This window comes from Zootoca vivipara, chromosome 7 (genome assembly GCF_965207765.1).
Source record: "Zootoca vivipara chromosome 7, rZooViv2.hap1.1, whole genome shotgun sequence".
NCBI lineage: Eukaryota > Metazoa > Chordata > Lepidosauria > Squamata > Lacertidae > Zootoca > Zootoca vivipara.
This window is the reverse complement of record NC_142590.1, coordinates 94,989,847-95,017,412: the sequence shown is the minus strand read 5'-3', so window position 1 is coordinate 95,017,412 and position 27,566 is coordinate 94,989,847. Positions and strand designations below refer to the sequence as shown.

The following is a 27,566-nucleotide window of genomic DNA, read 5'->3' as shown; positions in this document are numbered from 1 at the left end:
ATCCAAGTGAGCCTTCCTGGAGGCAGCAGCACCAGCCACATCCAGGCGGCTGGAGGCAGCTTCGGCCTGGGAAGGACAAGCCAGACTGCTTCCCGCTGTTGCAGCCTTTCCTGTAAAGAGGAATTCACCAGCCAGTGTCTTGCTTGCCTGCGTATTGTAGCTCCATTTGCTTTCTAACCTTTCTCACCAAGGAGGAAACTGTTCATGTTCTGAAAAACTGTAGATTATTCTACACGTTTATCATTAAAAAGGACTTTTTCGATTGACTACAGGTCTCATGTGACTTTCTAAAAAAAAGGTGTGGGTGATGGATGGTAGAGAACCTCCTGTGTGGAATTGGGAAAATGTACCACTCAAGTGTGCGGTGAAATATGAAATCAAAAATTCCCAGTGTCAGGACAGAACAGGGGAATAAGATGGCAGAAATCTTGCTACAAATCATGATTTATTTACTGCTCAATTATTTGCATTTATAACTGGTCTCAAAAGAATTGCCCAAAATGGGACAAAACAACAAAAATGTAGAGGGAGAAATTATTTGATCTTTTTTCTGTGCAGCCTGGTCAGGAACCGTGAACAATGTTATAGTTAAATTGTTGTAGCTTGCCTTCGCTTACCACACCCCACTGCTCTGCTCACAATTGTGAAGGATATTATGTTATGAATGGTCCGTGTCACCATCAAGAAAACTGGATTGTCCTTAGATCAAGTGACTTTTAAGTTCTTAAAAGCTCTTAACCTAGCTTCAGGTTATCATCCTAGCCAGTCATTGATCTTCTTCTTCTTTGGCGATCACTCGTAGCAGAGTAAGATTGTCTTCCATAAACATGGTTTTAACAGTGAGCCCGTAAGTGACTGTGGAGGCCAATTCTGGATCCACACGTCCTTCCACAGTGGGGACATTGGTTTCCGGGTAGGAGTTGATCACAGTGTGGATTTGCCAAGCGTGCCTTCCTCTTAGCACGTTTCTCCCTTGCGTCCTGAGTTCGAGTATATTAAAAGCCAACAACACCTTTGGTAAAGGCTGTTCTCCAACTGGAGTACTCGCAGGCCAGTGTTTCCCAGTTGTCAGTGTTTATTTTATTTTATTTTTACCTTGAGACACTTTAAACCTCTTTTGTTGACCACCAGCATTACGCTTTGCATTTTTAAGTTCGGAATAGAGTACCGTATATTCCGGCATATAAGACTGGGCATATAAGACAACCCCCAACTTTTCCAGTTAAAATACTGCATAGAGTTTGGGATATACTCGCCGTATAAGAAATACGACCTGGCGTATAAGACGAACCCCGACTTTTGAGAAGATTTTCCTGGGTTAAAAAGTAGTCTTATATGCAGGAATATACAGTAGTTGCTTTGGAAGACGATCATCAGGCATCCGCACAACATGACCAATCCAACGAAGTTGATGTTGAAGAATCATTGCTTCAACACTGGTGATCTTTGCTTCTTCCAGTACACTGATATTAGTTCGCCTGTCTTCCCAAGTGATGTATAAATTTTTTTGGAGACACTGAGGAGCCCATCAATGGAAAAATAAAGACTTTAGTCTTGTCCCAAAATGGCAACTAGACATTCCATCTTGACGATTGTAACACTGCCCATAACCCATGTCATTTGGGGATTTTTCTATCCAAACCAAGCAAGTTCTCAACTGGAGCTTCTGCCTGCCTGCCTCCCAGCAGTTGATTAGCAAAAGCTCAACCTCCTCCTCTTCAGGAATGCTTGAGCAGTTTGATGCCTTGGCAGCACCACAGGGACATGGCTGCAATGCCCCCCTCCCTGCCCTGAACCTAAGATGAGGTGCAAGAAGCTGGTGAATAGCATCTGAAGAGCACTTGCTGGAAGCCACAGGAGGGGAGAAGGCTGCTCTTGTGCTCAGGTCCTGCTTGTGGGTTTCCCACTGGGGCATCTGGTCAGCCATTGTGAGAAGAGGACGCCGGACCAATGAGCCATTGGCTTCATCCAGCTGGCTGTTAAGTTCCTGAGCCCAGGTGAAGAGCCCTCCAGGAAGCCTCGACTCGTTTGCTTTGCTCAACCTCAGAATGAATTTGTACCACCACAGCAGGAAACTTCCCAGTGTTTATTAGAAAGGGCAACATGACAATCCCCCAAATACAAAACACACACACAATCCCCCCACCCCACCATTCCCTCAAGGTGAACAAGACACAAGTCCAAAGGCCCAAGTTCTGCTCCCTTCACAGCGTCACCTCTCAGGGCCTGGGTGGGCGCATGCCAGGAGGAGGGGGACCTAGAAAGGACAGAGCAGAGGCGATCAGCTTTGCAGGTGCTGCCCGGGGGGGGGGGGCAGCAGTGCTCTTGCGCCCCAAGGACAACCTTGCCCTTCCCTTCTCCTTAGTCCCAAGCTTATCAAGGGCTTCTATCTTCCTCCAATGAGATTTCCATTCACAGGAGGCCGACAGGCAGCAGAATAGGATCTGCCTTTGGCTTCACCCACACAGCCGGCCCTTGATTCAGGCTCCAAGCCAACTCACCTCTCATGCCAGGGGGAGGAGGCCTCATTCCAGGAGGTGGCATGCCCATCGGGGAGCCTCGGCCAGGTGGCATGCCCATCGGGGGGCCCATGGGGGGCCTCATGCCAGGGGGAGGCCCCATCATGCCTGCAGTGAAAAGGAAGCCACTTCAGTTCCCTTGACTCTGCAGACCACCCCTCCCCTCCCATGAGTCCCAAAGGGAACCTCAGAGTAATCCTGCTTTGACACCAACTCTTCACGGTGCTCAGTTACTGTCATTTCATCCCAGGTTCTGCCAGTCTGGATGGGGGAGGCAACTGGGTTGCTGCTTACCTGGAGGTGGGGTCCCTCTGCCCATAGGTGGAGGGGGGCCTCCGCGGCCTGGCGCATACTGAGTGGGGGCTCCTGCAATACTGGCCGTTGCGGCAGCCGCTGCAGCAGCAACTGTCCCTCGGCTCTGAGGAGTCATCACCTGGGAGGGGAAAAGAGGCTTTTAGAGATCTCCTGCAAGGGAGATCCCAGGTTGGAGGGATCCACTGCTGCTCCCTCCCCTGCAAACATCCAATGCCAATGTCCTTGAGCTGCCCCAGAGCCCTCCCCCCAAGGCATTTATTGGCAGGATGTGCCTCCTGCTTACCTGCTGGGATGGGCCACCAACACCACGCACGGGACCAGCCAAGCCTGCGGGTGCCTGGGGCATGGGAGCTCCTGCGGGGACGCCCCTTCCAGCAGCTCTGCCAACACCAGGTCCTCCAGCAGCTCCAGCCAGGGGCACGCGAGCAATGCCAGTCTGAAAGAGCCAAACAGAAACTGCAGCAGGATAGTTTTCCGGGGGGGCGGGGGGGGGCTGTTATTAAAAAACCCTGCCATGCTCAGCAATGAGTCTGGCCACCGCTTGCATAATATTTTTTAAAAAAATTGGGGAAAGACACACACACACTTTTACCTGCTTCACCTTTCTCTTCCCAACCCCAAAATCTGACTTTTCTCCCTGCACTCCCCTGAAGCTCTAGTTTCTTTCTTCCAAGTACCACACCAAAGAGTATTTGGCTGCCCTTCTCTCTGCCGCCATTAACCCCCATCCTCTCTGATTAATTTCTTACCCCTCCCTGGTATTCTACAGGTTGATTTTTGACTCTGTGTTATTCCTGATATGTAGAAGAAGCAGACATTTCAAAATATTTTATAATAAATATATACTTGCAGGTCCTTTAGTTCCAGAAGCAGACCGTAAATATTTTAGAGCAAAAAGCCAGGCTTAGTCGACGCCTTGGAATTTTAAAGGGATGCTTTTAAGACCCCTCTGCTAAGCTATTTTGGGAAGGGACAAGAGCACAAGCAAACATCTCCCCTAATCTGGCTCCTTAGCAACACGCTGAGCTCCAGCATGGTGCTGGAGGAGACTGTTGAGAGTCCCATGGACTGCAAGAAGATCAAACCTCTCCATTCTTAAGGAAATCAGCCCTGAGTGCTCACTGGAAGGACAGATAGTGAAGCTGAGGCTCCAAGACTTTGGCCACCTCATGAGAAGAGAAGACTCCCTGGAAAAGACCCTGATGTTGGGAAAGATGGAGGGCACTAGGAGAAGGGGACAACAGAGGACGAGATGGTTGGACAGTGTTCTCGAAGCTACGAACATGAGTCTGACCAAACTGCGGGAGGCAGTGCAAGACAGGAGTGCCTGGCGTGCTATGGTCCATGGGGTCACGAAGAGTCGGACACGACTAAACGACTAAACAACAACAACAATCTGGCTCCGCTTACATCTTTTGGGGGTGGCCCCTCGACTGTCATGGAAACCAGATTCTCTCCTCGCAGCAAAACCAGGCCCAGCACTCGCTTCTCTTCCCGCTCGGGTTGCTTGGAGTTCTTGGGCCTAGAAGGAAGGAAAGAAGAAGCAACTCAAAGCTGTGTCACAAGCATCTCTGCCCCTTACAACTACGTTTTCAGAGGGTGACCTGTTGGCCCCTCAGAGAGGTGGGTGCCTTATGCCACATTGGAGGGGGGGTGTCAAAGGGGTGGGGAAGAGACCGAACGGGGGCCCAGGGCTATGGCAGAAGCACCACCGTCCCTGGGGTCCTACAGGCAGAAATAATGGCCTGCCCTTGCTGCCTTTGGAGAGCCTTCCAATGGCCTTCCCTTCCCCAAGGAGGATCAGGCGGGGGAGACCCCGGCTGCCTTCAGGGCTGCTTTGGTGGGGTGAACTTGTGCCCCTGGCAGAACTGTCCAGATTGTGCCCCCTAACCTATGACAAATGAGCTCTTCTTTCTGCCTCTCCTCCACCCCCCCCATTCAATTCACCCTCTATTTAAAACATTTACTAAAAGGCAATAACCAACATTTTTTATTTATATACATATTTATGGACATGTTTTTGGCCAATTTAGCAGCGCCCCCGCTAGCCTGAGCCCCTGGTGGGGGCCCACCTCACCACCCCCAAGCTATAGCCCTAGTTGGCTTGTGCCTGAGAGGTGTCATGAGGGGCTGGGTCGGGGGGGGGAGGCCCTGTCTGGGGTGCAGCCCAGTGAGGCCTCTCCTGGGCCGGCCTCTGCTTGGGGGGCGTGTTGCTAAGGGGCCCCCCCTGGCCCCCTCCCCGGGTCCTGCCCCCTAGACCTCACTTGATCTTCCTGAACTCGTCGCAGTCGCAGAGGATGAGGTTCATGTGCTTGTCGAAGGCCTTGAAGGTGCCGATGAAGACGCGGCCGTCCTGCAGGATGCAGCGCATGCGGTAGTCGATGTGCTGGAGCATCTTGCTGCTCTTGCCCACCGTCTGCGGGGGGGGGAGGGGAGAGTCAGGGGGCGAAATAGGGAGGGGGAGGGGTCCCCCCTCAATCCCAGCCCCCCCCTCCACCCCACCCTACCGCACCCCTCTCACCATGGTGGCGGTGGCGTCGGTCCTCCCTCTCCCGCGGCTTCCCTTCTGCCTTCCTTCCTTCCCGCCGCCGCCGCACGAACCAAAGACGCGCCTCGCGCTGCCTGAGCGGAACCGGAAGCGCCCGCCGACCGGACGCTCCCCCGCCAACACTTCCGGCGCCCGGCCCCTACCCTCGGAGGCGGGGCTCGTTGCCCGGGCGACTGCCCAGCACGACCCGGCGGCGGCTCCGGAGGAGGGCGGAGCTGCGCGGTTTCCATGGCAGCCGGCGCCGGGCGACGACGCCCCGCCTCCCAGGCTGAAGAGAGACGGAGCGGAGCGGGCGCCAATGGGGGACGGGGCGCGCTCTTGAGTGGCGGCCGCCGCTCGCCAATGGGGCTGCGCGCCCGGGCGTGAGGGGCGGGACGCAGCGGGATCCGCGGCCGGAGAGCTGCGTCGGCGGCGTCGGCGGAGCGGAGGGTCCCGGGCAGCCGGGTGAGCGCGGGGGGCGGGGAGGGCGGCAGGCCTCGGCCAAGGGGGCGGAGAGGCGGAGCGGCCGACTCTCGGGGCTCCGTCTCCCCCTCACTCCCCCCGACCCCTCTGTCTGTTGGTCACGCAGGGAGGGAGGAGGGGCTCGGCTACTCTGTGGGGGGGGGACACGGGCGCCCCCTGCTGGGCCTGCGGGAGACCGGCCAGCCCCCTCCGGCCCCCATCTCCGGACAGAGGCCCTCGCGGGCCGCTTCCTCCCCCAACCCCCTTCTGCTGCTCTGGAGAGGCCCGCGGGGGGCAGCGCCCCCCCTACCCGCTGGGACCTCCCCATAAGCCGCAGCTTTTGGGGGGGCTCCTGTTTTTGCCCCCAGCTGCGCCTCCCTGGCCCGTCTGGGTGCCCCATCTCTGCTCCCCCCTCCCAAGCAGGCAGGGTCTGTGGGTGGGAGGGCCTGGGGGGCGAGAGCGCCTGGTTCTGCGCTGGCCTGACACCCAGTTCCTGCGGGAGAGGAGGGGGCAGCCCCATGGGCTACACCCCCCCCGAAATGCCCCTTGGCTTCCTGTCGCCTGTCTCTTCTGCAGAAGGGGGCTGCTTCCTCTTCCCTTCCCAGCAAGTCCCTTCCCGGCTTCCTCATGGGCTGTTGCTGCTTTTGCTCTACCAGAAGCTGGATGGGTAGCCCCACCCCCACCCCGGACTTGCCTGGGGTGGGCAGCACCCTGAGCCCCCCCCCAGTGCCGGGGGGGGGCAGGAGGCAATTGACAGGTGGGGAGGGGCAGTTGGGGGAGAGGCAAGGGAAGGGACTTGGTGTGTGGCAGCTGCCTGGTGGGCTTGGCAGCGTATGGGATTTTCCGTGCCTATGTCTCTGCCCAGATCCTCAGGGCGGGACGTTGGAGAAACACACCCTTCTTTTAAAAAGAGCCAGCAGAATGCATGCATGTGGGCATCTGGAAGAGATGCAGCCCCAGCTAAATCTCGGGTTTGATCTGCAGTGCCCTTTATTTCAGAGGACCATCCCTGGAGACCCAGCTCCCTGGGCATGCTAACATGAAATAGTTTAGCGCCTTCATCTCCACCTCTCTTAAAACCTAATTGGCACATCGTAACGTTCAACTGTGATGCCCTTAAAATATATTCAACTTTTCTAGGAAAAACAGGTTGGGTTGGATGTACTGCACAGCACAGAATGACCCACATTTCCTTGCAAAACTAAGAGTCGGTCAAATAAAGCTACTCAACTGGATCTCCAGCAGGTTCCCCCTCCTCCTCCTGCTGCTGCTGCTGCCCTCCTGAGCAGAGAGGGAAGGAGATGGCACGTCACTTTGCCCTTCCAGAGCAGCAGCAGCAACCGCCGCAGCCAGGAAAGGGTTAAGGGCGCCTGGCCTTGAATAGGAGGCTGGTGGTGAAGGGGAGGCAGGCAGAGGCACCAGCTGAGATGAAGAGCTGCTGAGCCCATGTCCTCCCTGGCATCCCTTGGGAGGGGGTCTGGCTGGCTGCTGGGGCGAGGAGAGGGGCCCCTCAATCGCCTGTGGCAACTCCTTGGCAAAAGAGCAGAGCTGGGGCATCCTGGTAGCCCCCCCCCCTGCTTCCTTGCCAGTCTGCCCTCCCAGCGGCTTCCCAGTTCAAGGAAGGTGGGGCTTGGCAGTCTTTGGGGGCAGCCCAGAATTGGAGCTGGCCAGGACAGCAGGAGGTGGTGCTGGGTGCCTCTGAGAGCAGTGCTCCCTCCTCCTTGCCAGCTCACTGCTGGGAGCCGGGGTGGGGGGCAAAGAGCTTGCCTAGCCCGGGGGCTGGCTCTGCTTTCCAGGGCTTTGGCCTTTTGTCTTTGGGCCTGGGCAGAGGCCGGTGCTGCTGGGTCCTTGGAGGCAGAATCTCCTCTGCACTGGAGCTGACTTGCCTTTCGCCTTTGGCTAGGTTTGGGAGGCCCATTGCTCACCCCACCTGTCAGGTGGCTGCCAGCCTGGAGGGATGCCACCCCCGTCGGACATTGTCAAGGTGGCTGTGGAGTGGCCGGGGGCTAACGCTCAGCTGCTGGAGATTGACCAGGTGACAGGCACAGCCCAACTTTAAGAGCATCAGAAGAGCTGCTGGATCAGGCCCGGGGGGGTGGGGGGAAGGACCACACCCAGCATCCTGTTCTCACAGTGGCCAACCAGGTGCTCATTGTGGGAAACCCACAAGCAGCATTCAAGCTTCTGAGCTGCCTCCCCTCCTGCGGTTCCCAGCACCTGAGGTTCAGAAGCCTGGCTGCCTTCAGCTGGGGGTGGGGGGGCAGAGCTGAGCCCTGGGGTGTCCAGGCCTTCTAATGCTGAATGGTGGGGGGGCGAGGGCAAAGGGGGGGCTGCGGATCACCTGCTGTCCAGGGGAGAGTTCCAGTTCAGGCTTCTCTTTCTTCCCTCTGCCTCTCTTAGAAGCGGCCTCTGGCGTCCATCATCAAGGAGGTCTGTGACGGGTGAGTGGGAGCCATGGCTGGCTTCATGGGGGCCACACTAGCCTCCGCCCCCCGCTCCAGCCACCTTCTTGGGTGCGGCTCACTGCCCCCCCCCGCTAGCTTGCTTCCTGAGGGAGGAGGCTCACATGGTCCTTCCCCCCCCCCTTTAGGTGGTCGCTGCCCAACGCAGAGTACTACACGCTGCGCTACGCAGATGGGGCCCAGCTGTACATCACGGAGCAGGTGCGTGGGGGCTGTCCCTAACCCCCCACCTAAAAAAGCAGGGAGAGGGCTATAGGGTGCCATGCAGCTCCTTGCAACTCTGATCAGGATGGAGGAAACCCACAGAAGCAGACCAGGAGCTGCGCTGGTGGGCCTCCGCTCCTTCCCCAGTTGTGCTAAGCAGCCCCCCCCCTTCTTGCCTTGCAGACCCGCTGTGACATCAAGAACGGGACCATCCTGCAGCTGGCTGTTTCTCCAGTAGGTCTGGGCTGCCTCTTGGAGGGGTGGGGTTTTCTTTCTCCCCCTTTGGGGATTTGGAGCCCGCTAGTGGGCTTTGGGCTCATGCCACAAGGCCACCTGCTCTCTCCTGCCCGGCTGAGAGGAGCCCCCTGGAGGGGTCTGGGGTTTGCAAGGGGCTACCTGTCGCCCTACCACCCCAGTCCAGGGCTGCCCGCCAGCTGATGGACCGGACGCAATCGCACAGCATGGAGGCTCGGCTGGAGGCCATGAAGGAGCTGGCTAAGCTCTCTGCAGATGTGACCTTTGCCACGGAGTTCATCAACATGGATGGCATCTCGGTGCTCACCCGCCTCGTGGAGAGCGGCACCAAGCTCCTCTCCCAGTAAGTGCCCGGCGGGCATCCAGGCGGGCATCCAGCACCAGCAGCGCTCACTTCCTTGGGTCTCTCCTTTAATGTTGACAGTTCTGGCCTTCTCTTTCTGCCATCATTGCAGCCATTTGCAGCCCCCCTGGCCTCTTCTGGAGCAGGGCGCTCTTGGGGGGGGGGAAGCAGCTGCCCCAGGGCTGCCCAGAGGGCAGGGGAGGCAGCAGAGACTTGGCCAGAGATTTTTTTTAAACTGCTGAATAGTTAATTCAATCTCCGCGTTGGCTTTTAGTGGGCAAGCGCAGGGAGGCCTTGAGCCTGTTGTTGGCCTGAGCAAATCCTCCTCTGGCTGGCTGGTTGCTCTGAGGGGCCTGCCTGGTTTGCCCTTCCCTTTTCTGCTCTGGTTCTCCAGACTGCAGCACATCCCACAGGCAGGTGGTGGAGCCGCAGAGCAGGGAGGAGCACAAATTCCTGCCTCTGTCCTCTTTGAGTTGCAGCTGCTGAGGAGGCTAGGTGGAGGTCCCAGAAGCAGGCGGCTCCCTTTCCCATTGCCCACTATGTGCCAAGATGGTGCCCAGTTGCAGCTCTGCGTCGTCCAGCAGAGTGACTCTGCCTTGCCCAGCCAGGAGTGGGCAGAGAGGGAGCCCTGGAGGTGCCTCCCCCCCCCACTGACCCGCCTTCCCCTATGCCCCCTGCAGCTACAGTGAGATGCTGGCATTCACCCTGACAGCCTTCCTGGAGCTCATGGACCACGGCATCATCTCCTGGGACATGGTGTCCATCAGTTTCGTCAAGCAGGTACAGCCTCCGTGAGAGCAGGCGGCAGGGCTGGGCCATCGCTGCTTTTCAACATCTCACCCGCTAAACATCACGATGTGCCAGTATATTGCCCCGTCTGAAAGAAGGATGGAGCTATGCAGAGGCATCGGCTGGCTTGGTGGTTTTGCATAGCACACACACAAACACCATGATTCGTGATATATTACCAAGTCAGAAATTACGAAACCGATATTATGATATGGACTTCAAACCGGTTTGGTCGACATTGATACATCGCCCGGTCCTAGCAGGCAGCACAGGAGAAGGGGGGCTCCTTGGGAGGGGCAGTGGGCATGCATGGCTCTGGTGCTCAGTGCCCTCTGCCTCCCCCCCCCCTCCAGATCGCGGGCTACGTGAGCCGGCCAACGGTGGATGTCTCCATCCTGCAGCGCTCCTTGGCCATCCTGGAGAGCATGGTGCTCAACAGCCAGAGCCTCTACCAGAAGATTGCCGAGGAGATCACTGTGGGGCAGCTCATTGCCCACCTGCAAGTGTGAGTGGTGCCTCCGAGCGCCGGGCATCCTGTCAGGGTGGGAGAAGGTGGGGAGCCGCCTGCCGCTCACCCCCCCCCGCTTCTGCCCCTGCAGCTCAAACCAGGAGATCCAGACGTATGCCATCGCCTTGATCAACGCCCTCTTTCTGAAGGCCCCGGAGGACAAGAGGCAGGTGGGTGGCTGGGCAAGGGGGTGCCATGGGGAGGGAGTGGAGGGCACCAGCTGTTGCACCCCTTTGCTGATGGGGGGCAGGGGGGGAGGGAGGTCTGCCTCCCCAGGTGGTGACGTGACTGGCCGGTCTGTGGATGTGCTGTGTGGCACTGCGTCTCTGTGTATGCCCGTCTCCCCCTGCCCGCCTGACCTCCCTGCGAGGGTCTCTGTGCTGACTCTTCTGCCGGCTTCTCTTTTGTCTTTCTGCTTCCTGTTGTCCGCAGGAGAAGCTCCTTAACCCGCTAGACCTGCCTTGCACTGTAAGTAAATCCCCCCAGCTGGCGAAAGTGGAGGGATTCTGTCCTGGGAAGCTCCTCTCTAAGAGCACTGATGTTTTCTCTCTTCAGAGCCAGAAAGGGGGATAGAAATGTCTTGCAAATAAATAGAGACAGGCCCCCCATGCCCTTCCTCTGCCTCAGCCTCAGAGGCAGTTCTGTGCTCTCTCTCTCTCATATCTATATATCTTGCTTGCACACCTTGCATGTGTTCACAGGGAGAGGAGATTGTGGCCACTTTGTCCTCCCTGGTTCTTTGGCTGCTCAGGCTTAGTGCATCTTCTGAACTCATGGTAGCGTTTTTGCCCTCCTGGACGAGCCGTGAGCTGTAAGCCAGAGGACAAGCTGGGCTGCAGCTCCTGGTTAGTCTGGAGAGGGCAAAACCAGGGTGATTCTTTTTCTCCCCCCTCACCCCCACCCCTGCCGCCGCTTGGGTCTGTTGTTGTTGCATCCTGGGGTGGGGCAGTGGGGTGGGGGCTCCTTGGCGGGGCTGCTGAGGTGGGGGCTTTGGGGGTGCAGCTTTCCTCCAGCTGCTGCAGCTGCTCTGGGTGATGGACAGCCAGAGGACTCCCAGAGGGCGGGAGCAGCCCCTTTGCTGAATGGCTGCATTGCCTGTGCTTGGCTGCTCAGCACCCTTTGCCCCCCAGGAGGTGGGGCACGGTTGGAGTTTCCTCTCTCTCTCTCTCTCTCTCTTCTGTAAACCCCCAACAGGAAATGGCCAACGCCTTTGCTCAGAAGCACCTGCGCTCCATCATCTTGGCAGTGAGTAGGACCAGGCTTTGGCCTTGACATAGCCTTGTCTCATGGCATCCATCTCAACCCCGTCTCAGGGTGCCCGGTCTTGTTGGTCCCCCCATTGCACAGTCTCTGGCCTGACCAGGCACCCGGCGTTGCTGCAGGCTGTGGGTGTTTCTGGGTGCAGAGGGTGGGGGCTCCTGTTCCTCCCCAGCCAGGCGTGTCCCGCACTGGTCAGGGGCCAGAAGGGGGACCTGGCCCTGCTCACGCAGGTGAGCCTCTTCCACCTCCTCCCTCTCCTCCTGCAGCACGTCATTCGGGGCAACCGCCCCATCAAGACGGAGATGGCCCATCAGTTGTACGTGCTGCAGGTCCTGACCTTCAACCTCCTGGAGGAGAGAATGATGACCAAAATGGACCCCAGTGACCAGGTGACTGGCAGGACTGTGGCCCCCTCTGCGTGAGCGGCAGCCTCTGCGCTGGGCTCACGCTCTGCCTCTCTCCTCGCTTGCCAGGCACAGAGGGACATCATCTTTGAGCTGCGCAGGATCGCCTTTGACGCCGAGTCGGAGAGCAACAGCCTCCCTGGGGGCGGGACAGAGAAGAGGAGAGCCATGTACACCAAGGACTACAAGATGCTGGGCTTCATGGTAGGCAGCCCCCCAAAGACTCTCAGCCCAGGGGGGGGGGCATCTCATTCATTCAGCAGCCTGTTCTCCCCATGGCCAAGCAGGTGCCCCAGAGGGAACTAGCAGGCCAGACCAGAGCAGCGCTTTCCCCTCCTGCGGTTCCAGCAACAGACATTTGATTCGGTTTAATATTTATGGTCCACTTTTCCAGCCACAAATGTGGAGCTCAAAGCAGCTCACAATCATCACAATAACATTAGGAAACAGAAGACATTGCAATTGCTATTCTGTCAAACACAATAACATGTAAGTAAAGCAAACAACAACAAATTCATCAAAATGATTAATACAATTGAGGGGGTTGGACTGGATGGCCCTTGTGGTCTCTTCCAACTCTACGATTCTATGATTCCATGATTCAATTACTGTAAGTAAATTTATAGTATGTCAAAATGCCAGAAAATATCAGAAATCTTTCATCAAAACTATTAATACGATTCAGAATTCCAATGGATGGAGTAGGGCTTCCCAAACTGGTTTTGGGCTACAGTTCCCATCATCGCTGGCCACTGGTCCTGCCCCCAAGTTTGCTAGCCCTCTCTTGAAGCCATCCAGGCCGGTGCCCTCAGCAGTGGGAACCCCTTGGCGGCAGGCCCTTCCTTCTGTTGCTGATGGTAGGCGTTGTTTTTTCTCCTGTGTAGAACCACATCAACCCTGCCCTGGACTTCACCCAGACCCCGCCGGGGATGCTGGCCTTGGACAACATGCTCTACCTGGCCAAGTGCCACCAGGACACCTACATCCGGGTAAGCGGGGAGGGTGCCACCCACTGGGAAGGCCGAGGCTCCTGGACCAGCCACACCCCCCTCACTCTGCTTCCTTCCTGCCCCACAGATTGTCCTGGAGAACAGCAGCCGGGAGGATAAGCACGAGTGTCCCTTTGGGCGCAGCGCCATTGAGCTCACCAAGATGCTGTGCGAGATCCTGCAGGTCGGGGAGCTGCGTAAGTGAAGTCAGACGAGGAGGGAGGGGAGAGCAGTGCTGGGGGGTGGAGGGGGGAGCACCCATAGGGTCTTCTCTCTTGAGCCCTTGTGCCAGAGGGGACCCTCTCTCTCCTCCACCCCAAAAAGCCCCTGGGCAGGCTGAGCCAGTCCGAGGAAGAGGGTCTGCCTGTTCCATAGGACGGCTTGGCAGCAGAACGGCCTCCCTGGGAAGATGGCGGATGCTCCTTCTCTGGAGGTTTCCAAGCAGAGGTGGGGGGCACCTTCTGCTGGGGGCTATTTGGCCAAGGGGACTGGACTCGTTGACCCTCGGGGTCCCTTCTGTTATTCCATGGCTGGATTGTGGGCTCTGCTGTACAAATGGAAAATTCGCCTCTCTGGCTGCACCCGATTGTTGGCCCCCTGAAGCTGCCTGTGCAGAAAAGTGGCCCCTGGACTGAAAGGGCCCCCCTCCAACTAAGGGAATTTACATTGCTTGATTGTGGCCACAATGTTCCTCCCACGTGTTTGGCTTCCTCTTGCTCCCTGGCGCTCCCCCTGAGGTGCCATCCTGGCTGCTCTGACCTCCTCCCTCTCCCTGCCCAGCCAATGAAGGCCGCAATGACTACCACCCCATGTTTTTCACCCACGACCGCGCCTTCGAGGAGCTCTTTGCCATCTGCATCCAGCTGCTCAACAAGACCTGGAAGGAGATGCGGGCCACGGCGGAGGACTTCAACAAGGTGGGGCGACGTGGGGCAGAGGCAGGGGGTGGCGGGAGGGGGCAGCTGCTCTCCAGTGGGCACGGGTCTCCTTCCCTCTGCCCCTGGTACCTACTCTTGCCTTCCGGCCTAGCTGAGCCATCTCCCTTATCCCTCTCCTCTATAAGAACAGAATGTGGGAAGAATTCTCCTCTCTGTCCCAGGTGAGGGAACCAAGAGAATAGCAAGCCAAAGTGCCTTGTAGGGGCCTGGTTGATTAAAACTATTGCACAATAGGGCAGCCTTGCCAGCGAGCAAAGGACATTTGAACAAAGCTTTTATTGGTATGCATCACAAAACATCATGGCATGTATCAAAAGAGGTTACAGGTCAAGGAGTGTCAAAAGTCCGGCTCAGTCTGTTTTCAGCTTTGGCACTTGGCTTCTGGCTTGTTGACATTCCCTTATCTTCCTTCCATGTCCCTGGAATGCTTGCTTTGCTCTCCCAACTCGAAATAGACCTCCTTGGCCGGCTTTTGGTGCCCTTCTAGTAATACCAAGAAACCTCCCACCCTCCAGGGTCAGAGAAGCATGGAAATGCCGTGCAGGAGGGAGGCCTGTGAGATTTGCAACAGGCAGGAACACAAGAATCCAACCACTCGTGGATACATTGACACATCATCCTATAAAGGTGTGAAACAAGCCAAATTTGCACCGAGAATCTAATAACAAAATTTCTGTATCAATAAGAGGAGGTCCCTGGATCAGGCCAGAGGTCATCCATCTAGCTCAGCATCCTGTTCTCACAGTGGCCAGCCACATTGCAGGTGATGGGATACCCATGAGCAGGATCTGAGTGCGAGAGAACCTTTTCCCACCTCGGGTTTCCAGCGACGACCATCGAGAAGCATTCCTGCTACGGACCAGGGAGGCAAAGCAAAGCTGTGGTCTGGTCTCAATAGCCCTTTCAGAGCCACCCAGGCCATCCCTGCCTCCTGCAGGAGGGAGTTCCACAGGTTATTGATGCTCTGCGTGAAGAAGCCTTTCCCTCCCTCAGGCCTGACTCTTCCGACACACCTGGTGTTGCGAGGGAGGGAGAGGAGCTTCCCTCCAGCCACATCCTCCCTGCCAGGCGTAACTTTGCCCCCCTCTCCCAGGTGATGCAGGTGGTGCGGGAGCAGATCATGCGGGCGCTGCCCTCCAAGCCCAACTCCCTGGACCAGTTCAAGAGCAAACTGCGCAGCCTCAGCTACTCGGAAATCCTGCGCCTGCGCCAGTCGGAGCGCATGAGCCAGGACGACTTCCACTCCCCGCCCATCATGTGAGCGGCTGCTTTGGGGGGTCGGGGGTGGGGGTGGCGCCTTGCAGGGACAGTGTGGGGTGCTCACCAGCTGCCATGTGGCCGCCCCCCAGGGAGCTGCGGGAGAAGATCCAGCCGGAGATCCTGGAGCTCATCAAGCAGCAGCGCCTGAACCGCCTCTGCGAGGGGAGCAGCTTCCGCAAGATTGGGAACCGGCGGAGGCAAGGTGAGGGCAGCAGGGGAGAAAGGGCTGGGGAGGGCTCCTGGCCACGGCTGGCTCTGCTTACGAGCCCCAGTTGCTGGAAACAAAAACAAAAAAGGCAATCGTGAATGACTGTGGGTCGTGCCCTTTAGATCTCCTCAAAAGGTATGGGACTACATGCCCTTACCCCCCATTAATCTCCGTGTGGGACCCCTCCTGGGCACCAGAGCACCCGAGAGGGCAACTTGCCAGGTTCGCTGCAAAACAGGAAGTCCATTTCTCAGTGATTTCAGAGCAGCAGCCTCCCTGCCTTCTTATGGGCCATGTGCTGTTGTTGTCGCCCTGCAGAGCGGTTCTGGTTCTGCCGCCTGGCTCTGAACCACAAAGTGCTTCACTACGGGGACCTGGAGGACAACACCCAGGGGGAGGTCACATTTGAGGCTCTGCAGGAGAAGAGTGAGTGCCGTGCCAGGCAGGGGAGGCGCTCCTCGAGGGATGGGGGCAGGGGGTTCAGACGAGGAACTCGGCAGGGGCTCAGGGACCAGCCCTCTGGGCAAGGGCAGCCAGCAGCCCCCGGGGGGCTTTCGCTGCGATTCCTGCATTGCGGGACCCACAGGGGTACCTCCCAAATCTCTGATTCTGTGGAAGAGGGAAGGGGCTTCTCCCGCTGTTCTTGCCCAGCCTGACCAGAACCCCCTCCTTCTCGCCCAGTACCCGTTGCAGACATCAAGGCCGTCGTCACTGGGAAGGACTGTCCACACATGAAGGAGAAGGGGGCTCTGAAGCAGAACAAGGTAGCTGGCTGGGGAGGAAAACCCCTGGGAGGTGGTGTTGGTAGGGGGTGGGGACTGGCCTCCTTGGCTCACCAGCCCCTTCTCTCCCTCTTCCCATCCGCAGGAGGCTCTGGAGTTGGCCTTTTCCATCCTGTACGATCCGGATGAGACCCTGAACTTCATAGCCCCCAACAAATATGAGGTGAGTCAGGAGCGAGGGGAAGCTGCCTTCCTCCCAACGGATGGCCCTGCTCCTGCAATGCGCTTCCTCCTCCTAGAGTCATAGAATTGTAGAGCTGGAAGGCACCCCAAGGGCCACCTAGTCTGGCCCCCTGCTATGCAGGAATCTCACCTCGAGCATCCCTGACAGATGGCCATCCAACCTCTGCTCAGAAACCTCCCAGGAAGGAGAGTCCACAACCTCCCAAAGGGAGGCCCTTCCACAGTCTAACAGCTCTTACTGTCATGGGTTCGAATCCTGCCCTCCACAGCAGGAGAAAACATGCTTGTTCCCTCTGCCATGGGGCAGCCCTTGAGAGATTTGACAACGGCTCTCATATCTCCTGTCACTTCCTCTAGGGAAAGGGCTGTTCTGTCTAAAGGAAGCTGAGGCCACTGGGGGCTTTGGGGCTTTCACAAAGGCAGGGGAGAGGCTGGAGGCCCAGAGCATTTGTGGGTGAAGCAGGGACCATCTCCTTCCTCTTGGGCCCAGAAAGTCGAGAGGAGGACTGAAAGGGGGTGGGGGTCCTGCATTTTACCCAGGAGGCTTTCTTGTGCCCCTGCCCCCCAGCTAAGGAAGCCATCCCTGGTCTCCATGTGGAGATATTTTGAGCAATCTGCACCTGGCTGCCCCATCTGGGCTGCTCTTTCTCCATTTCCCCCCACCCCCATTTCCAACCTGCTGCTTTGCTGCATCTCTGCTTTCTTCAGCCCCCCCCCCTTTCTCTTTCCTCTCTGTCAACCTCAGCTCCTTTTCTCAAACCTTGCAGGGCTGACCATGTAGCTGCCCACCAACTTCCTTCCTGCCTCCCTCTCTCTCTCTGCCTCTGCAAAGCTGCTCAATCTCGGGGGGGGGGGAGACATGAACCCCACCAAGGAAAATGGAAGGAATCTCAGTGGCTGAGGAGAGAGGGATGTGGGGGGGGAGCCTGATTTTTTGTTTGGTTTTGTTTTGAAATAATGTACTGTATATTGAATGAAAGGTTCTGCAAAAATCTGCAAATTGCAGATTTTTTTATTCGGCAGGCTCATGGCAATATACAGTCCATGTACAGTTATAGATCACGGTCAGGTAAAAACAAGGCAGTGGAATTTGTTCGGCAGTGGAATTTGCTGCCAAGGAGTGTGGTGGAGTCTCCTTCTTTGGAGGTCTTTAAGCAGAGGCTTGACAGGCATATGTCAAGAATGCTTTGATGGTGTTTCCTGCTTGGCAGGGGGTTGGACTGGATGGCCCTTGTGGTCTCTTCCAACTCTACGATTCTATGATTCTAAGGCATGAAATAAAACCCAAGGAATTTAAACGGCAGGTCCGTGGGTGCATGGAAGGTGGCATAATGGCAGAGATATTGGACAAGTTGAGGGGACAAGACATGGGAAAGGGAGGAAGGTTCTTAAATGCCATATGAACCTGGGAAGATCTTTTGGGATGAGGCCCATGAGCACAGCATCCTGTTCTCACAGGGGAGAGGATTCCCTGGGAAGCCTTTCCTGGGAGGTTGGTGAGCAGAGCTTGTCTGCCTGCCTGCCTGCCAGGGATTCTCCTCCTGCTGCGATTCCTGCCTGACCCTCGGGGTCCCTCCCAACCCCACAATTCTATGATGAAGGAAGCGGGAGCAGGTTCCCCCCCCCCCAGCAACATGTCAGGGGTCATGAGGGGCGGCCAGGCCACCCCACCCCCACCCCGGTCTCAGGTCCCTCCCCTCCCCCGCAGTACTGCATCTGGATCGATGGCCTCAACGCCCTCCTGGGGAAGGAGATGGGCAGCGACCTGACCAAGAGCGACCTGGACACGCTGCTCAGCATGGAGATGAAGCTGCGGCTGCTGGACCTGGAGAACATCCCCATCCCCGAGGTGCCCCCACCCGTCCCCAAGGAGCCCAGCAGCTACGACTTCGTCTACCACTACGGATGATGCCCCTGGGCAGCAGAGGCAGGGCGGGGGGGGGCAGCCTCCGGCCCCCTCCAGCGCATGCCCAGGACCTCTTCTTCTTGCGGGGGGGAGGGAGGGGGGGCTCCTCTCTGACTGCAGAAGGAGGGATCCTGCTGGGCAGTAGCGTTTGGTTTTTTTTTTTTTTTGAATGCTACAAGACTCTCCCCTCTATGGCAGCTGTTCTCCGCCCTGCCCCCTTCCTTAGGGTGGGCAGCAGGGGGCAGCCAGAGCCAGCTGTGCTGGAGGGCTGAGCGTGCGCTGAATTCCCCCCCCCCCAATGGCATTTCTGCAGATTTGTGGCAGAGCCGTCCTTGGTGTGCCTTTGCCTGATGTGCTTGGCCTGAGGCAAGGGGGCATGACAGATGGGGGTCGGCAGCAGAGCCTCATCCCTGACCGGTCTCTGGGGCCTGCCTTGTAGGGGGCTGGGCAAGATGACCCTTGGGGACCCTTTCCAACTCTACCGTTCCATGATTCTCTTACTTTCCAGGCAGGCAGGGGCTCCATCCTGTGGGTCTGCTGCCGCCCGGTGAGCCCAGCAGTGGCAAATGCAGCCCATGGTACAGCTTCTGCTCCCCCATCTAGGCTCCCCTGGGTGGAAGAGCACTGAGACCCCCCCCCCGACCCAAGAAAGGCTGCCAGTCTAGCTGCTTTCACCTGGCAGTGGGGCACAGTGCACAGGCTGGACCTGGCATGCCCCTCATTCCCCACCCCCACCCCAATCTTCGCATTAAAGGCTGTTTTCCTCCTTTTTGCCGGCTCCTGTTTCCTTCTTGAGACCAGGCTGTGGGAGGAGAAGAGTTAGGCCAGGCGGAAGCAGAAGCGAACTGTTCCCTGGGAGGGAGCAAGGAGGGCTTCCTGCTTCTTGTGGGTGCCAGTGCCTCCCCCCACCCCAGGCAGAAGTGAGAGCTGCCTGTAGAAAATCGTGGATTTCAGAGGAGAAGTGAGTGGGCAGCAACCTGTCCCATTTCCCTTCTGAAAACTGGCAGTAAACACCGGAGGTTCTGCTCATGCAGGTCTTATTTTGACCAGAATATGGGTGCTTGTGAGGCTTCCTGCGATTTTTGAAGACTGGGGACAGGGACCCCTGGTTGCAAGAGCAGCCCAACCCTTCTCCGCCTGGGGTGTGTCTTGCCTCCCCTCTGCACAGCACCCACATTGAAGGTTTCAACTTAAACCCTGTGGGCACAATAATCCCTGCCGTCCCCCTGCTCCCTTTTCGGGAGTGGCTGGTGGTTGAATTCCAGCCAAATTTGGGCCACTTCATGCATGGAGGGGGCGGGCGGGTCTTGCACGGCCTCGGCTCCCAGCCTTCCGCCCCTAATTTGTGAGGATTCTGGGAGACACTTGGACCAGGGGCCTGTCCTTGGATGTTTGGGGAGATCCTGGAAGAGCTGCTGGGGCAAGGATGCTGCAGAGGTTTCCCAAGAGGAAGCCCTGCCAGACTCAAGGCAGCTCTATCTGCCCGCTGGGTCCCTCCGGGAAATGCGGCGCGTATTGCTGCATCGCCTCCCCGCCAGCCAGGTGCCCCTCCTGGAAGCCCCAGGTAGGACTCAGGGGCAGCAACCCCACTCGGCCCCCGGCGGGCCCTTCCTGCATGGGGGGGGGCAGCGATCAGGGTGTTGGGCCAGGACCTGGGTTCGAATTCACCCCCGGCCCATAAAGCCCACCTTGTGACTGCCTCGGCGCCTCTCAGCCTCGCCTACCTCGCAGGGATGGGGAGGGGGGTCAAATGAGCAAGGGGAGAACCAGAGACCCGGCCCTTGAGCTCGTTGGACAAGACGGGGGGGGGAGAGAAATGCAACGCCGTCAATGAAGGAACCCGAGGGGCGCTTCGCCTCCGGGCCACTCTCGGGGCGGGGGCTCCTCCCCGGGGCTCCCCAGGGTGCAGTGACGGGCAGGCGCCGCCAGGAGGAGCTCGTCTTCGCCGCCGGAGGAGGAAGGGGCCGCTCTGGCCTGGGAGTCTATGGCGGCCCGACGGGAAAGGGCGGGGCCTGTCGCCGGAAGCGGCAGTCGGGAGGGCGAGGCGGCGCGTGGCGCGGCGGGATGCGGCTCCCGGGGGGCTCGGGGGGCGGCGCGGGGTCCGCGGCGCTGGTGGTGGCGCTGGTGCTGCTTTACTACGCCTTCTCCATCGGCATCACCTTCTACAACAAGTGGATCATGAAGGTGGGCGGGGGGAAGAGGGAGGGAGGGAGAGTCGCCCCTCCCCCACCCGCCCTCCGCCTCCCGGGCTCACTCTCCCCCCTCCTCCCCGCAGAGCTTCGGCTTCCCGCTCTTCATGACGCTGCTGCACCTGCTGGTCATCTTCACGCTCTCGGGCCTGACGCGCCGTTGCGCCCGGAGACCCGCCCGGCCGCTGCTGCCCTGGGCCGCCTACCTGCGCCAGGTGGGCCCCGCAGGTGAGGCGCCGGAGGGGGGAGCGGGACCAGGAAGGACCAAGGCGGCCGGTGCCTCCCTCTTCCTCTGCTCCTGGGAAGTCAGGGGTGGGGGACCCAGGGCCGGATTTACATATAAGACAAGCTCCAGCTTAGGGCCCCACTCTCTTGTCCCACCCCCCAATTAAAAGAAAAAACCCACTGGGTGTACATTTCCAAAATACAAGATAAAAAACAAATAAAATAAAACTGATATACAGCAACAGCGTTTTGTGTTGTGAAGGCTCCTATTTGTTATGTGTAAATGGCTTTACATAACTATTAGGTCCGTTAATTACCATCTAGCATATACTCAACACAAAAAACAGTGGCAATTTGTTGTTGACAAAGGACAGCTGGACATAGAAAGGGCCCCATTACCTTCAGGAGCTTAGGGCCTCATCAAACCTAAATCCGGCCCTGGGGTGGACCATTAGCCTTGAATTTCGGCTGGCCGGCAGGACCAAAAGCATCAAGGCCAGGCACCCCCAAACTTTGGCCCTCCAGATGTTTTGGATTACAATTCCCATCATCCCTGACTACTGGTCCTCTTAGCTAGGGATCATGGGAGTTGTAGGCCAAAACATCTGGAGGGCCACAGTTTGGGGGTGCCTGATCAAGGCGAAGGGGCAGGACACACCTCTCCACGCAGTCTTTCTCGGTTTGTGAAAAGACGGCTGCTTCTGTGGCGGCAGCAGTTGGTTCTTCTCCTCTCCTGATTCTCACACCTGCAAGTCCACAGGGAAAGGGACCCAGGAAAGAGAGAAGAAAAATGCAGAATGTACAATTTGTGCTTCCATATTTTACTGCCAGAAGAGGTGGTGATTGGGCCGGTAGCTCAGTCACAGGGGAGGAAGGTGGCAACTAGTCGAGATGCCTGACTGAGGAGCCTCCATGTGCAGAAGGAGTCTAACCCCGATTGCTAGTCGCTTGGGGGCAAAGGAGAAGGGCTGCGGTCATCCTCCTCTTGAGGGCTTCCTGGACATGTCTTGGCTGACTAGCTGTGGGTGGGAAAGCAAAACTGACCTCTCCTTCAGTCCTCTCTCTCTTTGCTTCTCAGCTCTGTCCACGGCCCTGGATGTGGGTCTCAGCAACTGGAGCTTCCTGTACATCACCGTCTCGCTGTGAGTATGGGGTGGGGTGCTGTGGAGACGCTGCCCGTCTCTTGCCTGCCTGCCTGCCTGACGGCCTCCTTCCTCCCTGGCCTTGCAGCTACACCATGACCAAGTCCTCGGCCGTCCTCTTCATCTTGTTCTTCTCTCTGGTCTTCAAGCTGGAGGAGCCGGTGAGAGCACCCAGCCCCCGACCCCCCCCCCAAGGCTGAGCGGGAGGGGGTTATTGGGGGGTTGGGCACCAGCCAACCTGCGCTGTTCTTCTTCCCACCAGAGGGCGGCGCTGGTGCTGGTTGTGCTGCTGATTGCGGGGGGGCTCTTCCTCTTCACCTACAAGGCGACGCAGTTTGACATGGAGGGCTTTGCCATGGTGCTGGGCGCCTCCTTCCTGGGCGGAATCCGCTGGACGCTGACACAGATACTTCTGCAGAAGGACGAGCTGGGTATGTGCCCCTCTTGGGCGGGTGTTGGGGGGCAGGCGACATCCTGCTCCGTTTCCTGCTCCGTTTCCTGCTCCTTGATGGGCTCCCCCTTCTCACCCTCCTGGCAGGACTCCAGAACCCCATAGACACCATGTTCCACCTGCAGCCAGCCATGTTCCTGGGCCTCTTCCCCCTCTTCGCTGCCTTTGAGGGTAAGTTGTCTGGGTGAGGCGGGGGCAGAAATGGCACCTGAGCGGGAAGCTGAGGGAACAGCAGAGCAGGGGATCCAGGGGCAAATCTCCCAGGGGAGCTGTTCCCCAAAAGAGTGCTTGTCTGGGGGTTTCTTACTCTAGGGCAGTGGTTCCCAACCTTCCTTTGGCCATGCCGCAGCTAAGCATCTCTAAAATCCTCATCCGCCCACAATGGAACATATCATTCTTATTACAGTAGCGCCTTGGGTTATGTTAGCCTCAGGTAATGTAAACTTCAGGTTACGAAAGCGGTCTACTGCTTCTTCTCGAGTTGTGAAAACCTCGGGATCCAGCCGGACCTCCAGAACGGATCCTGTTCGCAACCGGAGGTACCACTGTATTCAAAAAGTGAACTATTCACGCAGAGGAAGCCTAAAAGGCCATTAACTGTTAATAACTCATTCTCGAGTTGCCCCCCCCCTTAAAATCAAATTGCCCCCCTGTGGGGTGTGTGCCTCACATTGGGAACCATGGCTCAGTCTAGGACATTCACTGGGGTCCAAGCAGGGTTTGGGTTCCTTTTCCAAAGCTGCTGGCTGGTGCGTTCAGCGCTCCAGTCGGGGGGGGGGGAGATTCTGGGGAGAAATGGGAAAATGTGTAATAGCCTTTTTCAGGCTTAGACAGAATGTGCTGGGTTGTATCCATGCTCAGAGTAGACCCAGGGAAGCGAATGGATGTGGCTTGACAAGTGCCCTGTGATGCCAGGCATGGAGCATTAGGCATAAGTGGAAGGGAACAATGAGCAGGGGGAAAGCCACGTCCGTCAGGCTGTTTTGGGCTGGCTCTTTAGTTCTTGGCAAACAGAAGTTACAAATTTAGAGCTGGAGCTGCAAGACAGGGCAGCACCCAAAAGCATTCAGTTGATAGGAAATTTTAAAAACCGGCAACATTTAAAATCTAAACTGTCACCACTGTGGAAACCCAAATAAATTCTGTATTTGGACTTGGGAATCATTTGTTTGCCTCAGTGCAGTCTTGCAGCCACCAGAGCAGCTCCTCTTCCTGTAGAAAAAGCTCATCCGTGGCCCCCTCAGCTTTCCTGGTCATTTGCAAGGAATATTTTCCTTGGTTGCAGGGGGAGAGAAACCCTTGGAGTGTTTGTCAATCTGTTGCTGAGTTTCTGCCTGCTCAAAGGTGGGTCGGCCTCCCCAGAATAGGGCTGAGCTTCCCTGGGCCCCTGGCTTGGCAGGAGGAGCCCTGAGGGCCCCTAGGGCTGAGCACCCTCCCTTGGAAATCCAGCCCCCGGCACTTGCTTCCAGGTCAAGGGCCCTGGAGGTTCCTGAGCCCTTTCTCTCTCTCTCCTCCCAGGCCTGCCCTTGTCTGCGTCAGAGAAGCTCTTCCGTTTCCACGAGGTGGACCTTCTGCTGGGCCTCTTGGGCAAGCTGGCCCTGGGAGGGCTGCTGGCCTTTGGGCTGGGCTTCTCGGAGTTCCTCCTGGTGTCAAAAACCTCCAGCCTCGCCTTGTCCGTCTCTGGGATTTTCAAGGTATTGGGTGGCCTTTCCTCCTCTGGCCCTTCCTTGCCCCAGTCGCCTCTTGCTTGGCCTCAAGTGGGACCACAGGAGTCTTTGGGGTGGGGTCTTTCCTTTGTTCCATGGAGGCCTGGGGCGCTTCTGGGCCCCTGTGAGAAGCACTCAGCCCACCCCCTTCCCAATATGAGTCTTTCGATTGGCTCCTGGGGCCGCCAGTCCTGGTGGCTGTGACTCGCCCCTGCTCTTGTCCTCAGGAGGTTTGCACTCTTCTGCTGGCCACGCACCTCATGGGAGACCACTTGAGCCTCTTGAACTGGCTGGGCTTCGTCGTCTGCCTCCTGGGGCTCTCCCTCCATGTTGCGCTGAAGGCTCTCAATGCCACAGGTAATGTCAGGGACGCGGACGGGGTGTCTTGGGACTTGGGCTTCCTGCATAGCCAAGGTTTGGGGTGGGGGCCGCAGAAGCCCTGCTGCGTGTTGGGGGCCGGCTGACCAGTGCCTCCTTCCCTGCGCAGGGCAAAAGGGCGCCAGGCGGCCCAAGGAGTCTTGCTCCAGCCCGGACTTGGAGTTGCTGCTGCTCCATCACCAGGAGGAAGAGGACCCTGCGGGATTCCCCCAGCGCTGAAACATGCCAGCAGTTCAGCCAAGAGAGCCCCAAGGCAGGGGGAGCTGGCCACCCCGGAGGGCTTCAAATGGGGTGGGTGGTCTTGTGCCCCTCAGACGGGAAGAGGCTGAAGCACTTGGGCCCTGGTGCTATGGGAAAGATCTTGGGGGTGGGGGAGCCCCAGGAAGCTGGGTGGGTGCAGGCGCTGTGTTGGGTCTCAGTGGCTCAGAGAGGGAGCTTGGGGGAGGCTTTAAAGTGAGGCTGATCATGCCATCCTGTGAGCCCTTGCGCATGGCGACACTGGGCGCCACCTTTCTGCGCCCTTCTTTGTGCCCTCTGGTCTGCGTGCCCCTCAGGGCCGGAGGCTGTGCCATGTGAATGTGTTGAGAAGCGGAAAGGCTGTTGGGAGGGGAGGAGCAGCTGGTGCTTTGGGAGGTGTGTTGGGACCAAAGTGGGCTGAGGCCAGAGCAGCAGCCGAGAGCCTCTTGCTTTCTGCTTCTGGGTCCCTGGAGTTTGGAGGGGGGGGCATCAGGGTGGTCTCAGAACTAGGCGCTTCTGAGATGGTACTCAGAGCTCCAGCTACTGGAGTAAGCAGTAGAAACCTGCCACAAACTTGGGACAGGGTGTGGGCAAAGAGAGAGATGGGCATAGGACCGGAAGGTAGTCCTAGGGAAAGCAGGCTGGGAGCTGGAGCCCTGAACGCAGAATGCCCTGGACCACTCGAGCCTGCCTGGGTGAAGAGGAGCCCTCGCTGCTCCCCTCTGGGCGTGGCGTGAGGCTGCCTTACTGCTGTCATCATGAGGACATTGGAGGCCAGTTTGGGAGTTTCCACTGCCCATCTCTGGGCTCTGGAGAGTGGCATTTCAGGGTCCTGCACCCTCTTCACCCTTGCTTGGAAGTCAGTCCCATGGAAGTCATCCAGATTTGCAAGTGAGCAAGTCTTGGATCGCAGCCTTGCCAGTTCCCCTCATCTCCAGCTGTGGCTGCTTAGAATGGCCCTGGGCAGCTGGCAAGAAAGACACGGGGTGGCGCTGGCAGCCGCTGCCACCATTCAGGTGTGCGTGGTATTCTGAAATGCAGCTGTGCCATCCATTCATATGTCATGGTGGTGCTTGTGGTTTAGTTGGACCAAAGTGGGTCCATGCAGCCCAGCTTCCGGCCTCCCAGAGTCGCCAGTCAGATGCCCCCAAGGAAGGCCCCCCCCCCCAGGAGGGCTCTTCCCACCCTGATTTTCTGGAAGCGGCATGGAGGCGCTCTCTGTCCAGTTGTCCCTTGCAGTCCCTCTTCCTCTGGGACTGTCCCCGGCTCAAGCCAGCTGAGCTGGTGGCCACCACTGCCTCTCCTGGGAGCAAATCCCAGAGTTTAACTCTTCACTGTGTGAAGAAGGGCCTCCTTCCACTCACCCCAAATCTCCCTCTTCTTTGGTGACCTGACCCTCCTTGGGTTCTAGTAGCAGGAGAGAGGGAGGGAAACTTTGCTCTGCTCATTTGGCCCACAATTTCACCCATCATGTCTCCATTTTCTAACCTCAGCCTGTTGCAACCTTTCCTCAAAGGGCAGCTGCTCCAGCCCTTTAATCTTTGGGGGAGGGGGGAGGGGCTGTTGGTTGGTTGCTTTTTCACCCTTGAACATTTTGCCTGCCTTTTTCTAGAGCTTTTTCCAGCTCTGCTGTGCTTCCTTCTGGAGATGAACTGAGCAGAACCAGACTGTACCCCATATTTAGCCACCATAAATTTCCATAAGGAAAATTAGATGACACCTTATGGAAATCTCTCACAGGGTCACACTTGGAATCCTGTAGGCAGCTTTGCTTTGGATCCCTAACGTGGGATTTGACACATTCACTTGACATTTCCATGGCGCAGTTCCCCACTGCGACTGCACCCTCAAGATCCCTTTCCTCACCCAACAATCACATTGAACCACATTTGCCATTTTGTCACCTGACTTGCTTGGTGGCAGGAGGGGAACCCTGGGGAGCCCTTGGCTGTCCATTTCCCCCTCACCACTCTGAATAATGTGATGATGTCCATAAACTTGACCAGCTCTCTGCTGATCCTTTATGATCAAGTTAAAAATCATGGTTCCCTACATGGAGCCTTTCTTATTTATTTATTTCCTTCTTTGCATGAATGAAAGGATGTTCATTCCTCCTCACTGCTTCCTGTTCCAGCAGTTGCCCTTCCAGGAGAGGACCTGTCCTTTCCTTCCACGGCTGCTAAATGTGCCTCATATTCTGGGAACATTTGGTGGGAAGTGGAGTTTCTGCAAGAGAGGAGAGTTGCCTCTTTGCTGAGCTTGTTAAGATTCTTGAATTCCCCATTGGAGTTAAAATTAAAAAATTCCTTCAGTAGCACCTTAAAGACCAACTAAGTTTTTATTTTGGTATGAGCTTTCGTGTGCATGCACACTTTGTCAGATACACTGAAACAGAATCCACCAGACCCTTATGTATTCTGGTGGATTCTGTTTCAGTGTATCTGACGAAGTGTGCATGCACACGAAAGCTCATACCAAAATAAAAACTTAGTTGGTCTTTAAGGTGCTACTGAAGGAATTTTTTTATTTTGTTTCGACTCAGACCAACACGGCTACCTACCTGTAACTAGAGCCATTGGAGTTAAGTTAGTGACCTTCATTCCACGGCTGAGGAGGGTTAGGGTCAGGCCTGGCTGCCTCATGGGCTGTCCCTTGTCTCCCTGATGCCCTGAGCAAAAGGCTTTGTCCTCCTGGTCCCATTGTCTGCCTGACCTTTGATTTGCAGGGACAATTTGCTCCTCGCCTTCTCTAAGGCCCCCGTGAACTGGCTTCATGCCTGCCCTTTTCCTAATTTGCGGTCGGTGCTCTTATTTCAAGATGCAACTACAATGGTCCTTCCGAGGCACCTGGGCAATTGTGTTTAGTTGAAGAGCAGAGATGCAGAGAATCCACAAAGCTGCCAGGGAGACTCTCAAGAGCAGGAT

At 57.3% G+C, this 27,566-nt stretch overlaps 3 protein-coding genes and 1 long non-coding RNA gene across 6 annotated transcripts; 2 read left to right on the top strand and 2 right to left on the bottom strand.

Moving 5' to 3' along the window:
• Positions 1-2,071: 2,071 nt before the first annotated feature.
• Positions 2,072-5,474, bottom strand: SNRPB (small nuclear ribonucleoprotein polypeptides B and B1). Its single transcript, XM_035124154.3, has 7 exons — positions 5,356-5,474; positions 5,099-5,250; positions 4,245-4,356; positions 3,118-3,270; positions 2,814-2,952; positions 2,502-2,627; positions 2,072-2,257 (listed from the first exon to the last, which is right to left on the bottom strand). Exons 1-7 carry the CDS (start codon positions 5,356-5,358, stop codon positions 2,220-2,222), a joined length of 723 nt encoding a protein of 240 aa, XP_034980045.1. The 5' UTR covers positions 5,359-5,474; the 3' UTR covers positions 2,072-2,219.
• Positions 5,475-5,655: 181 nt separating this feature from the next.
• On the top strand, positions 5,656-19,083 carry ELMO2 (engulfment and cell motility 2). 2 transcript variants are annotated; one of them, XM_035122563.3, is made up of 22 exons: positions 5,656-5,826; positions 7,727-7,858; positions 8,224-8,264; positions 8,414-8,486; positions 8,673-8,723; positions 8,906-9,087; positions 9,768-9,867; positions 10,230-10,381; positions 10,476-10,554; positions 10,817-10,852; positions 11,579-11,629; positions 11,911-12,033; positions 12,118-12,252; positions 12,933-13,037; positions 13,126-13,234; positions 13,818-13,954; positions 15,069-15,232; positions 15,325-15,437; positions 15,762-15,869; positions 16,125-16,207; positions 16,311-16,388; positions 18,117-19,083. In XM_035122563.3, exons 2-22 carry the CDS (start codon positions 7,781-7,783, stop codon positions 18,315-18,317), a joined length of 2,199 nt encoding a protein of 732 aa, XP_034978454.1. In that variant the 5' UTR covers positions 5,656-5,826; positions 7,727-7,780; the 3' UTR covers positions 18,318-19,083. The 2 variants fall into 2 exon arrangements, with proteins under 2 accessions (XP_034978454.1, XP_034978455.1); XM_035122564.3 differs by lacking the exon at positions 10,817-10,852 and having other exon boundaries at positions 5,697-5,826.
• On the bottom strand, positions 14,233-15,510 carry LOC148685211 (uncharacterized). 2 transcript variants are annotated; one of them, XR_015951218.1, is made up of 2 exons: positions 15,300-15,510; positions 14,233-14,824 (listed from the first exon to the last, which is right to left on the bottom strand). It is a non-coding gene; the product is annotated as an uncharacterized LOC148685211 (long non-coding RNA). The 2 variants fall into 2 exon arrangements; XR_015951217.1 differs by having other exon boundaries at positions 14,233-14,827; positions 15,300-15,427.
• Positions 19,084-20,329: 1,246 nt separating the features above from the next.
• SLC35H1 (solute carrier family 35 member H1) lies at positions 20,330-26,930 on the top strand. Its single transcript, XM_035121991.3, has 9 exons — positions 20,330-20,498; positions 20,590-20,731; positions 21,807-21,870; positions 21,959-22,031; positions 22,133-22,301; positions 22,409-22,492; positions 23,840-24,015; positions 24,255-24,384; positions 24,515-26,930. The coding sequence occupies exons 1-9, from the start codon at positions 20,379-20,381 to the stop codon at positions 24,622-24,624; spliced, it is 1,068 nt and encodes a 355-aa protein (XP_034977882.2). The 5' UTR covers positions 20,330-20,378; the 3' UTR covers positions 24,625-26,930.
• Positions 26,931-27,566: the final 636 nt, after the last annotated feature.